The 12,878-nt window shown below is 38.0% G+C and overlaps 1 protein-coding gene across 1 annotated transcript in view; it reads right to left on the reverse strand.

Moving 5' to 3' along the window:
- The window catches only part of LOC106878517 (solute carrier organic anion transporter family member 4A1), a 53,822-nt gene that overhangs the window by 34,474 nt on the left and 6,470 nt on the right, over positions 1–12,878 (reverse strand). Inside the window, exons 2-4 of the mRNA XM_014927742.2 lie at positions 5,886–6,185; positions 3,933–4,123; positions 3,061–3,336 (exon numbers count right to left, since the gene is read on the reverse strand). Of these exons, the coding sequence (XP_014783228.2) occupies positions 3,061–3,336; positions 3,933–4,119 (463 nt within the window). The 5' untranslated portion in view covers positions 4,120–4,123; positions 5,886–6,185. The remainder of the gene's footprint in view (positions 1–3,060; positions 3,337–3,932; positions 4,124–5,885; positions 6,186–12,878) is intronic.

Genomic DNA, 12,878 nt, shown 5'->3' on the forward strand with positions numbered 1-12,878 from the left:
TATATATATATGTACACACACATAAATATATAATAATAATAATAATAATAATAATAATAATAATAATAACATGTATGTATGTATGTATGTATAATTATATTTATGTATGTGCATATAAAAAACCTATTGGAAGGCAAATTTCCTAAAAAACTATTATTTTGATTTAACCCTTTAGCATTTAAACTGGCTAAACTCAACCAAAATATTCTACTTTATGTTCAAACTGACTAGATCCACCCTTTCCTACTTACTCTGCAATGTCATTCTAAGAATAAAGCAGTCACATCACTGAAATCTTGAAGTAACGAGATAATGTATGATTGATTCAAAACAATGTGAATAAATAAATATTACATTTGCGAGAGTAATATAAATGCTAAAGGGTTAATAATATATTCAAATAAACGAGAAAAAGAAAATTTTTAAAAAATGAGATTTATAGAGCTTTACATAAATTGTGAAAGCAATTGTTAATGATTTCAATTTTATTATCTTCCATAATGTCCTGCAAAATGCTATTTAAAAGAAATGCTTTAAATACAGTTGGCGCTGGGAATGAGTTAATGCAATGTGGAAGACTAGTTTAAATATATACATATATATATACAAATTGAATAAAAACAGTAGCTCATTATGGATCGGAATAGATAGTGGATAAAATCATGCTAAAACATTGAAGTGGGTTATTTGATTCATAGCAATCTAAATAGAGATTTCAGGCAACAAATCTTTTTACATTTTATTTTAACATTAACATTAGATTAGATTAGATTAGATTAGAATTAGATTAAGGTGGTAAACTGGCAGAATTGTTAGCACGCCCAGCAAAATGCTTAGTAGCACTTTGTTAGTCTTTATGGTCTAAGTTCAAATTCTGCCACAGTCAGCTTTGCCTGTCATCATTTCGGGGTCAATAAATAAGTACCAGTTGAACACTGAGGTTAATGTAATCAACTCTCCTGAAATTGCTGGCCTTGTGCCAAAATTTGAAACCAAAATTAGAATTAGATGATTACTTTTATAAGCTGTTTCCAGGAAATGAAACTGTTTTAATTCCACACTCTTTGAATGACTCTGGATGAGAAATATAGAACAAATAGTATCTAATTTTTTAAAAGAATAGCAAAGCTCTTTTGGCCTAAAATAGTAATTATTTCTATACGAGTAGCAGGTATTTGGTATTAATCAGACTATTCTTTTATCCTTTTACTAGATTCAGTCAAGGGACTGAGATCATGCTGAGACACTGCTCTGAAGGATTTTAGTAAAACAAAACAACCCCGGTATTTAGAAACAATGCACATAAAAGACACCATTTCGAGCGTGGCCGTTCTCGTGCGGGTGACACGTAAAAGCACCCACTACACTCTCTGAGTGGTTGGCGCTAGGAAGGGCATCCAGCTGTAGAAACTCTGCCAAATTAGATTGGAGCCTGGTGTTGCCATCCGGTTTCACCAGTCCTCAGTCAAATCGTCCAACCCATGCTAGCATGGAAGGCGGACGTTAAACGACGATGATGATGATGATGATGATGATGATGATGACATTTCTAAATCTCTCAGAGAGATTTATGCAGTAGTGATACGATGAAGTAGTTGTATGCTGTCAACTTAATGTGACAGTCTCCTGAAGGGAATAATACTACTGTTGGTTAGATCTAGGAAGCTGCACCGCTTCCTGTCGGCCTTGACACATTTCCTGTGTCCTTATGTTTACAAGGGGGAGACAAAGACAAGCAAAGACTCAGAAACATGTCTCTGGATGCAGGCTTAGCTGGGTGGAGGTGCTTGTCTCCCCTTTGTAAACATAAGGACACAGGAAATGTGTCAAGGCTGACGGGAAGCGGTGGTGCTTCCTAGGTCTAACCAAAGTAGTATTATTCCCTTCAGGGGACTGTCACATTAAGTTGACAGCATACAACCCCAGTATTTGTTTATTTAGTTTCCTATCCACACTATTCACTGCCCCTTGTGCATCGTAGAGCTGCCAGTTTTCTCTCCTCCGATGTTGAAAACACCACATGTATAACTGTCCATGGGATTCAAACCAAGAAAGCTCAGAAGCCACATAAGGATTTGGGTCACATGACCACATGGTTCTTCTGGGTCTTACTCAAAACTCTTTCTCTTTCTTCTCCTTATCATGTAAAATTTGTACCTGATGTCCTCATGCACCAACACATCTGACAGTAAACCACCTTTTTGAGGCAGATGGGCCTCAAATACTGAGGTTGTCGATGGTGACCTTGATCTAATGAGCCAGCTTGAGTATCCTGATGATTCTGAACTGTTGAGAATACTTATCTTTCTTAGTTGGCCACGAGTGACACATCACCACCAGAAGCTTCCAGTTCTTTCCTGATCCTGAACAGGAAGGATCCATATTCTAAAAGCTGGTGATCTCTGAATCACTGTGGACAAAATCACTGTGGACAAAATGACTTTTCAGTCTCTTAGCCAGGTTGTCATGTGGATTCTAACAATACATCGGAATTAGAAATAAAACACAGTTCTATATTTAAGAGATGAAGAATTATGTACATTATTTACATTTGATGGATATATGGCATAGTGGTTAAGAGCGCGGGCTACTAACCCCAAGATTCTGAGTTCGATTCCAGGCAGTGACCTGAATAATAATAATAATAATAATAATAATAACAACATCGAAAAATACCTTAGGAATGAGAACCCAAGTTTGAAATTTCCCCCAAGACACCTGATGAAGGCTGGAGGGTATATCAACCGAAACGTTGTGTTAATAACAAACAAGATGAGGACAAATATCCGTCAAATGTAAATAATGTAGAAATATAATAGTCAAAATTTAGCATTTTACAGGTAACATTACACCAGGTGGTTTTCATGGCCAAATAAAGTTTGCTCACAAAATACCTGGCATATTTTGTATTGTTATTTTCATTGTAGACATTGTATACCCTATATCTTACATCATATTCTTTGATGCATGAAATTGTATTGAAATATATTTAAACCTTGATTAGTATCTTGGAAGAAAACAAGAAATTAACAATCAATATACTTTTGATAACATACTTACGTGAGCAATGAATATACAGGCTTTTATCCCATTCGTAACTGTGACTAAAAACATGTGGCATTGCCATGATGAAAGAACCCAAACTGAAGACAATGAAACCACATCCAAGCCAACGTAGTTTGTAGCTCATTGCTCCTTTGAAGCAAACAAATAAAGCAACTGGTGCTCCTGTGATATCATAAACACTGGGAATCCAACTTGACATTTTACTGGAAAATTCAAACCGTTTTTCTATTGTGCTCAAGTTTGCATTGATTGCTCCATTAACGATAAAACCTACAAGAAAAAAAAAATCGAAAGCAATTTGTTCATAGGGAGGAGATAAATCGTTTGAATCGACTTTTGAATATTACAGATACTTATTTAAATGATTTCTATTATATTATTATGGTCGGGTTCCAACGCAGGCCCTTATCATTTTGGCCTTTCAATAGCTTAACACTGCTCTCTTTCTTTTCAGATGGGGAAACCACGTAATCACCTCTTCAGCAAGACAATTGCTCCTGGCCCTTCATCATGCTTTCACACTCTTTAACCCTAAACTCTACTCAGTTGAAGGGGCTCTTACTTTGAAAGTATTTAGTGACTTCACTGATGCTGGTGGCACGAAAAATAAAAATTAAAAAACGGGCCATAACACATTCTGTAAAGTGGTTGGTGTTAGCAAGAGAATCTAGCTGTAGAAACCATACCGAAACAAACAGTGGAGATTAGCACAACCCTCTGCTGGCTCGTCGGTTCCAGTCAAACCATGCAACCCAAGCAAAAAAGACATTAAACAAGGATTATGATTAAGACGATGACTTTCGTATTACAGTAATCAATATTATTTCTGAAAGGTAACCGAGGAACAGGAAGGTAAAACAACACACCTTGAATGAAAGCAATATAACACAGAATCATAAGGACGATCTTAGGTCGATTGAACACTTGCATCCACTGCGGCCGAAAGCGTCCGAAACCATAACGCAGGTCTTTCTTGTCTGCGTCTGTATTAATCCGGGCTCTAATTTCTGGTGTGTTATTTCCAGCAAACTCATTTAAAGTCTCGTTCTCCATAATTCTGTAAAAATAATGAGAGATTTGTTAATCAGAGGAGCATGTCTGTATCTATTTATCATATAACAATTGGAAGTAATATATTTATGAACAGGCGCAGGAGTGGCTGTGTGGTAAGTAGCTTGCTTACCAACCACATGGTTCCGGGTTCAGTCCCACTGCGTGGCATCTTGGGCAAGTGTCTTCTACTATAGTCTCGGGCCAACCAAAGCCTTGTGAGTGGATTGGGTAGACGGAAACTGAAAGAAGCCCGTCGTATATATGTATATGTATATATATATATATATATATATATATATGTGTGTGTTTGTGTGTCTTTGTTTGTCGCTCCAACATCGCTTGACAACCGATGCTGGTGTGTTTACGTCCCCGTAACTTAGCGGTTCGGCAAAGGGTACGATAAAATAAGTACTAGGCTTACAATGAATAAGTCCTGGGGTCGATATGCTCGACTAAAGGCGGTGCTCCAACATAGCCGCAGTCAAATGACTGAAACAAGTAAAAGAGTAAAAGAGTATATTATTGGGTTGTCAGATAAAGTCGTTCGTTCTTTCGTTTTCTACTTGGTACTCCATCGTCATATGTCTAGAAGGAGATATAAATTTATTTAAATTTCGAAAACAATAAACAAAAGTTGTAGAGGAAATATCACGTGATCACGTGACCGACCATACTATCAGATGTTGTTACACATCGCTGGTCACAGTACATTTTGCATCGTTTTAGCCTTCGAATAATGCTACCCTGCTGGCTAGTCGAGCAGACCAACATACCTCCCTGACCGAAAGTGGGGACTGGAGCAACGTGAAATGAAATGTTTTGCTGAAGGACACAACGCACGGTCCGGTCTGAGAGTCGAACCAAAGATCTAGTGATCGTAAGTGGGCCACGCTCCTTCACAAAGGAAATATAGAGTACAAAAGAAAAAAACAAAAAACAAACCCTAAACTACGATAAAGATAAAGTTTTGTATTAATCCAAACAACACTGGAAAGGATTAAGATAAATGGTGGTGAGGAGGAAACGAACGAATTTATCTGACAACTCATTACCTTATAAAGATAAAAACAACACGATCTTAAATCTTAGGCACTCCGTCGGTTACGACGATGAAGGTTCCAGTTGATCCGATCAACGGAACAGCCTACTCGTGAAATTAATGTATACTTAACGTAGTTCTCGGGGAGATTCAGCGTGACACAGAGTGTGACAAGGCTGTCCCTTTGAAATACAGGTACAACAGAAACAGGAAGAAAGAGTGAGAGAATGTTGTGATGAAAGAGCACAGAAGGGATCGCCACCATCCCCTGCCGGAGCCTCGTGGAGCTTTAGGTGTTTTCGCTCAATAAACACTCCCAACGGGCTGATCAAAGCCTTGTAAGTGGATTTGGTAGACGGAAACTGGAAGAAGCCCGTCGTATATGTATATATATGTATGTGTGTGTATATGTTTGTGTGTCTGTGTTTGTCCCCCCAACATCGCTTGACAACCGATGCTGGTGTGTTTACAACCCTGTAACTTAGCGGTTCGGCAAAAGAGATACAGTAAGGATGACAAGAGAAGGAGGAATGTGAATGTAGGGTAGATAGTTTGGAAGAGAAGAGATTATGGTAGCAGAAGTAGAAGGAATAATGAAGAGCTACAAGGCACTTGTGAGTCTATGTGGTAATACGTTGGGGGAAGGTCTTTGTATCGTGTATCATGTCTCTTATACAGCAGCAGAACTATAACAGATATATGAGCAATATTCCAATGTAAATCTTACCTGCAATTTATAGGTTTCAGCAACTGACTAGATTTGAAATATTTCCTGACCTCGAAAAAATAGTCTTCGAGATGAAGTTTAGAGCAGAGTTAAAGATGTGAGGTCACCATATGAATTCACCAGAGATTGTGAAGCCTGGCATTTGTAACGCTTTTGTAGGGGTCGTGTGATCCATAATTGTCTCCTATATTACATTTCATACATTCACACCTGCATTTCTTTCCTTGGTGTAATTTGTGGTTAACAAGGAGAGAGATTTCACTAGAATATTCAATCAATGGAAACTTGCTATCAAGGATTCTGGAATGAAAATATAATGGTAGATTATTGCTAGATGTTATATTGTGACGGCACAATGTATAACTCACATTTTTTATTAGATATTTGTGGCAAATATATATATATTATATGCATATAAACTTACACGTTTAATAAAATGTATGCAAATAAACATTATTTTAATTCATGTGTGTGTGTGTGTGTGTGTGTGTGTGTGTGTATACGTGTACGCACACATACACACTAATGTGTGTGCGCAGTCAGTTCGTAAATGTTTTAGTTACGTCATTCCCAAAACTTCAGGCCTACGTTAAAAAATTATTATTATTAGCGGTACTCGTGAATATGTCACGAAATTAAGGATAAACTTATTGGGTTATTTCTGAAAGCTTTATCCAAATAAAAACCTGAAAGCCTAGCTTGTGTTGTGTCTGTATCAAAAGACTGTCACTCCTCAGCAACTCATTGAAAAGTAAAGGAAATTAAAATACGATGATTACTCAATGCACTTCATATATACACTTTATATACTCTATGCACTTCATATATACACTTTATATATTCTATGCACAATTTTATAGACTTAATACACAGAACTCTCCCTCTTTCTCTCTCAATCTTCGCCTTACCCTCTTTTTCTCTATCCTTTTTCTTTCGCTCTTCGCCTTCCCCTTCAACGAATCACGTGAAAGTGTTACAGACGGGCTAAGTAACGGAGAGAAAAAATACTTAGTTAAAAAAAATTACACATTTCACCCACTACCACCACCTTTCCTTCCTCCCACATCTCCCTCACCGCCTCCTTCAATTAATCAAGTGGAAGTGTTACAGACGGGCTAAGTAACGGAGGAGCTAGCAAAGTTATTATAAGATTATTATTGTTATTTGTAACAGCCATCTAAATTAGCTCTTAAATTGGATTGAAATGACCGAAACGATACAAATACATTATATTTAAGATATAAAGATGTTTTCCGAAGTTCTGTGAGAACTATTTCTTATCTGGTTGTTTACTCCGTCAGGCAACAGAGTTCAATAAACTAGTTCATGATTTGTTTCAAGGCTTAAAATTTAAAGGGAAGCCATATAAACTTTTTAAATAATGACTTCTGTTATAATTTAATCAGAAATTATGGTAGATGTGATGTATATTGTCTTAAGAGCATGCTGCTATCAAAGACATAAGTTGCCATAATATTAAATGAAACCTTTCTTTTTAAATAAATGAATTTTACATCAAAGTATCCACGTTGTAAAAATAATTGTGTATTAGTTATTTTTTTTTTAATGTTGCATTTTGTGAACATTAGCGCCGATGGGTATAGGTTTTCGACCGTCTAATCTTGTCCACTATATTTCAGATTTAACAATAATAAAGATGCGCCACTATACAGCAGATCTAGTTCAAAAGGCACCGGTTTCTCGCTGACGTTTACACCCTTCGCAAATATACACAAAATCACACACACACACACACACACTCGACGGGCTTCAACAACAAATTTCACTCATAAGTTATTGGTCAATCTGAGGCTACGTTAAGGGTTAGTTGCCGAAGATATCACGCAATGGGATCGAACTCAAATTGCTAAGACAGTTTATATTATTGAACATTGACAGACACAACACACATATACAGACAAACAGACACACTCACACACAGGCACACAAATACACTGACACAGATTCTGCAAGACAAAATAAATATTCCAAGATGTCTGAAACAACAATTTTTTAAGTGTACAGTAATCAATCCCTCGCTATATCACGGTTCACCTATCGCGGTTCACATATCGCGGTTCACCTATCGTGGTTCACATATCGCGGTTCACTATCGCGGTTCACTATCGCGGTTCACCTATTGCGGTTCACATATCGCGGTTCACCTATCGCGGTTCACATATCGCGGTTCACCTATCGCGGTTCACATATCGCGGTTTATTATTCAAGGTTACGTTGATTCCTCTGTGGTGTTTTGCATTTATAATAAAATTAATATATACAAATTATAAAAACAAAAAAAAAATATACAGTATTGTTTCTAATTCGCGGTTTTTGGAACGTAACACCCGCGATAGTCGAGAGATTGCTTGTCTGCATGACATTTTGGCGAATGTAGTTGCGTTTAATCAGCAAATATTAAATATGGTGATTGGTGAGAGATATAATAAAAGAGTGAAAAATAGAATTGTGAACTTAAGCAAACAAAATTTGAAGATTTATAAAGATACTATAATTAAACTGGGACAAGGGAGGATAGATAGATAGATAGATAGATAGATAGATAGATAGATAGATAGATAGATAGATAGATAGATAGATAGATAGGTAGGTAGATAGATAGATAGATAGATACGTAGGTAGGTAGATAGATAGATAGATAGATAGATAGATAAAAAGACAGAAGGAGGAAGAGAGATAGTGAGAACTGAAGGTGTATAATAGAAATCTTATCTTTTTGCTCAATTTTGAGTGACCTGGTGTTAAACCGAAACCCAACATTAAAGAAACTGCTTAAAGAAATAGACTTTAGACGTTAAACTCCTTCGGTGCTCCGCATACAGCAGTGAGATATGTTGATATAAAGATTTTCTTTTCTTCTTGAGTTTTAGGACTCATAAGGCCTGTTACTCGGTTTTCATGGCGTATAAGTGATCGAGAGTGGAGGCGCAATGGCCCAGTGGTTAGGGCAGTGGACTCACGGTTATAGGATCACGGTTTTGATTCCCAGACTGGGCGTGTGAGTGTTTATTGAGCGAAAACACCTAAAGCTCCACGAGGCTCCGGCAGGGGTAGGGGCAAACCCTGCTGTGCTCTTTCTACCACAACTTTCTCTCACTCTTTCTTCCTGCTTCTGTTTGTACCTGTATTTCAAAGGGGCTAGCCTTGTCACACTCTGTGTCACACTGAATCTCCCCCGAGAACTACGTTAAGGGTACATGTGCCTGTGGAGTGCTCAACCACTAGCACGTTAATTTCACGAGCAGGCTGTTCCGTTGATCAGATCAATTGGAACAATCGTCGTCGTAACCGACGGAGTGCCAACAGTGCCAACAAGTGATCGAGTGTACAATATTCCTGCTGAACAGGACGACGCCTGTCTGTTGCAGAGTTCAAGAAAAGAAATACTGATGGGAGCGGGCAAGTCGATTACACCGACCGTGACCCCGACCCCATACTTGACTGGCACTTTATTTTATCGACTCCGAAGGGATATGAGGCCAAATCGATCCCGGCAGGATTTGAACTCAGGACATGAAAAACCGGAAGAAACGCCACTAAACATTTTATCTGACGCGCTAACAATTCTGACAACTCGCTATTCTATTACTTTTCTGAGTTCAAATTCCGTCGTGGTCGACTTTGCATTTCATACTTTAGGTAGTGGTGGTGGTGGTGGTGGTGGTAGGGGTCATAGAATAAGAACCCTTTCCTTATACTGATGGCCTTGTGCTAAAATTTGCCTCCGATATTAGGATTACAGAAAACTAATTTAAACTAATGAGAACTCTCTGAATACTTTAGCTATTAAAACGAGTCCATTCACATGTCATTTCGGCAAATGGGTGGGAAAAAAAATGCCAAGTACTCATGCCATATGGCGTAGTGGTTAAGAGCGCGGGCTACTAACCTCAAGATTCCAAGTTCGATTCCAGGCAGTGACCTGAATAATAATAATAATAATAATAATAATAATAATAATAATAATAACATCGAAAAATTCCTTAGGAATGAGAACCCAGGTTCGAAATTTCCCCAAGACACCTGATGAAGGTTGGTGGGTATATCAGCCGAAACGTTGTGTTAAAAACAAACAAGATGAGGACAAATATCTGTCAAATGTAAATAATGTAAATAATGTACATAATTCCTCATCTCTTAAATATAGAACTGTATTATCTAATCGGTACGGAGCCGATATTAGACTTCAATGGAGACGTATAGAGAAAATCCATCAAAAAACTAGCTCGTCTTTCAAACCATCTAACCTTCCTGTGTAGATGTAGAGACTCAAAGCTAATACCACCTGGCTTGAATATAATGACACCAGTGGATTCATATAAAGCTAGAAGAGTAGCGGAAAGGGCAGATGCCCTCGTCCGCGAGAGGAACCATTACAACCGTTGGAAAGAAAACATCAACTAAATAACGAAATAACCAGAGCAAAATAACTGAGGAAAATAACCAGAAATGATGATAGAAAGAGAATCCAACAAGATCTGGCAATGTCTAGTTGAATTTTTATTCAAATATTTCGTAGTACCAGTAGACAAAATGGACAAAGCATGAACTCGAAAACTGAATAAAATTATAAGGTGAAATACACTGGATTCATTCTTAGAGATGGCAATGTCTTTGTGCTTTGTTATGGGATTTCTAACACCTGTTTTGAATGAAACTTGTTTTCGTAAACCTAAACAACAATAAAACTATAAATACTCAAGTACATTAAGTAGCGGGGCTTCAGATAGATTAAATCTCCCCGAATAAGACAAGATACAAAACTAAAATAGGCCTCTTAATAAATAGACAAGCCAAATGGCAAAATGTGTAGCTGTTTGTATTTTTGTATTTTATAAGCATTTTTGGTATTAATTTTTGACAAAAATGTTAGAGTTTGTAACAAAATCATTGAAAAGAATTCTAATCACGCTAATTGATTGTTTCTTAGAATTTAGTGGCATCAAATCGTTGCTTATCGTATTCTATATATTGGTTGTTAGCTAAATTCCTTCGTTTCTTTTCGATGTGTTTGAATTATCACGAAAAATATTTTTATTGAAGTATTTAATTTTTTTTATTAGTTCTGTTCATCCTTTGCAATTTTTGTTGGTAGTTATTGAAATTCGAATAAATTTTTGCCTCTTTGAGACAAATGTCGATGGAGTGCCATGTAAGGAAAACAACGAGCTTTTTCGACACCTGCTTCTCTTCGTTTCAATCATGGTTCGGAAAGCTGTCAAAGTCGCTCAGTACATTTGTACTGTGTTTACAGAGGGGGCGTTGTTACTAAAAGAATTGCACGGAAATGGCTTTTTACGCTTTAAGGAGGGGAAATTCGACCTGACAGACACTCCACATTCGGCCGATCTGTTTAGTTTAATGAAGATCGAGTGAACGATCTCATTCTCGAGGATGCGCGCCAAGCCACAAGAGATTGACCCCGTAGATGGGATGCTCACGAGATACCTTCACTCGTCGGGAACAGCCCCAAAACTCAGTGAATGGATGCCACTCGATCTGAACGAAAGAGACAAACTCCAGCGCTTCTCTATCGCTGCCAGTTTGCTCGCTCAACACCAGACTTCTCGTAGACTTGGAGCTTTTTTTTAACGCATCGTCATCGGCGATGATGTATAGTGCCTTTTCATCAATATGAAGCAAAGTAAAAAAATGGCTGAGTCCCGACAAGCAAGTGATACCTCGACTGGAGTCAGAGCTGCATCTACGCATTTGGTAGGACCGGATAGGGCTAATCCACTATGAAATGCCTGAAAACAAACACACGGTCAAATTCAGAGTTTACGTTCAGCAAATGCTCAAACCAAACCAGGGCAGGCAGCCCAGCTGGAAAGACCAGATTAGCGATACGGCATGAAAACGCTCCCCACTAAGTCACTAATTTGACCAAAAATGCGATTCAAGAGCTCGGTTGGGGGAGTTCCATCGCGTCCGCCGTATTCCGCTGATATAGTGCTTTTGGATCGTTACCTGTTGGGCCCTCTCTAACAGACTTCGAGGCATTTAGTTCAACAATGACATAGAACTGGTTCGATGAATTCTTGGAGTCAAGAAACGGTGATTTCTATCATCAAAGTATTGACAAGTTAGTGGAACAAGCAAAATGTCGCGAACAATGAACGAAAATATATCATTGACTGATTTCTTAAAACTACTGATGACAAACAAAGATTAAAATAAAGGGGATAAATACGAATGAATTTATCTGACAACCCATACACCTTATTCACTTACTTTCTATATCTTCAATTCTTCATAATTTTCCAGAAATCAATCAGCAAGGCATCTGTTGCATTATTACAAATATGTTTAGTTTTATCGGATAATGGTGTATAGTATATTACTGGTTTGTTCTATAATCAAATATCTGGTCTGGCGATTTCGATTCATAATTTTATTATTCGCCTGTAAAGAAATATACGTTGAGCTTCTAGCGTTTCCAGACAATAGCTTTTTGTTGCTTAAACGTCATGTATGTCTCTTCGATAAATTTCATGCGCTGTTGGTATTCTTTTTCCGTAAAATCTGTTCTACGCTGAAATTTTATAGACGTTAATTATATTTTCATGTTAGAATGTATTGTTGTGGAGGCACAACGGCCCAGTGGTTAGGACAGCGGACTCGCGGTCATAGAATAGTGGTTTCGATTCCCCGACCGGACGTTGTGAGTGTTTATTGAGCGAAAACACCTGAGGCTCCGGCAGGGGATGGTGGCGAACCCTGCTGTACTCTTTCACCACAACTTTCTCTCACTCTTACTTCCTGTTTCTGTTGTGCCTGTAATTCAAAGGTCCAGTCTTGTCACACTGTGTCACGCTGAATATCCCCCGAGAACTACGTTAAGGGTACACGTGTCTGTGGAGTGCTCAGCCACTTGCACGTTAATTTCACGAGCAGGCTGTTCCGTTAATCGGATCAACTGGAACCCTCGACGTCGTAAGCGACGGAGTGCTAAGAGAGAGAGAGAGATGA

The sequence above is a fragment of the Octopus bimaculoides genome, chromosome 4 (genome assembly GCF_001194135.2).
Source record: "Octopus bimaculoides isolate UCB-OBI-ISO-001 chromosome 4, ASM119413v2, whole genome shotgun sequence".
NCBI lineage: Eukaryota > Metazoa > Mollusca > Cephalopoda > Octopoda > Octopodidae > Octopus > Octopus bimaculoides.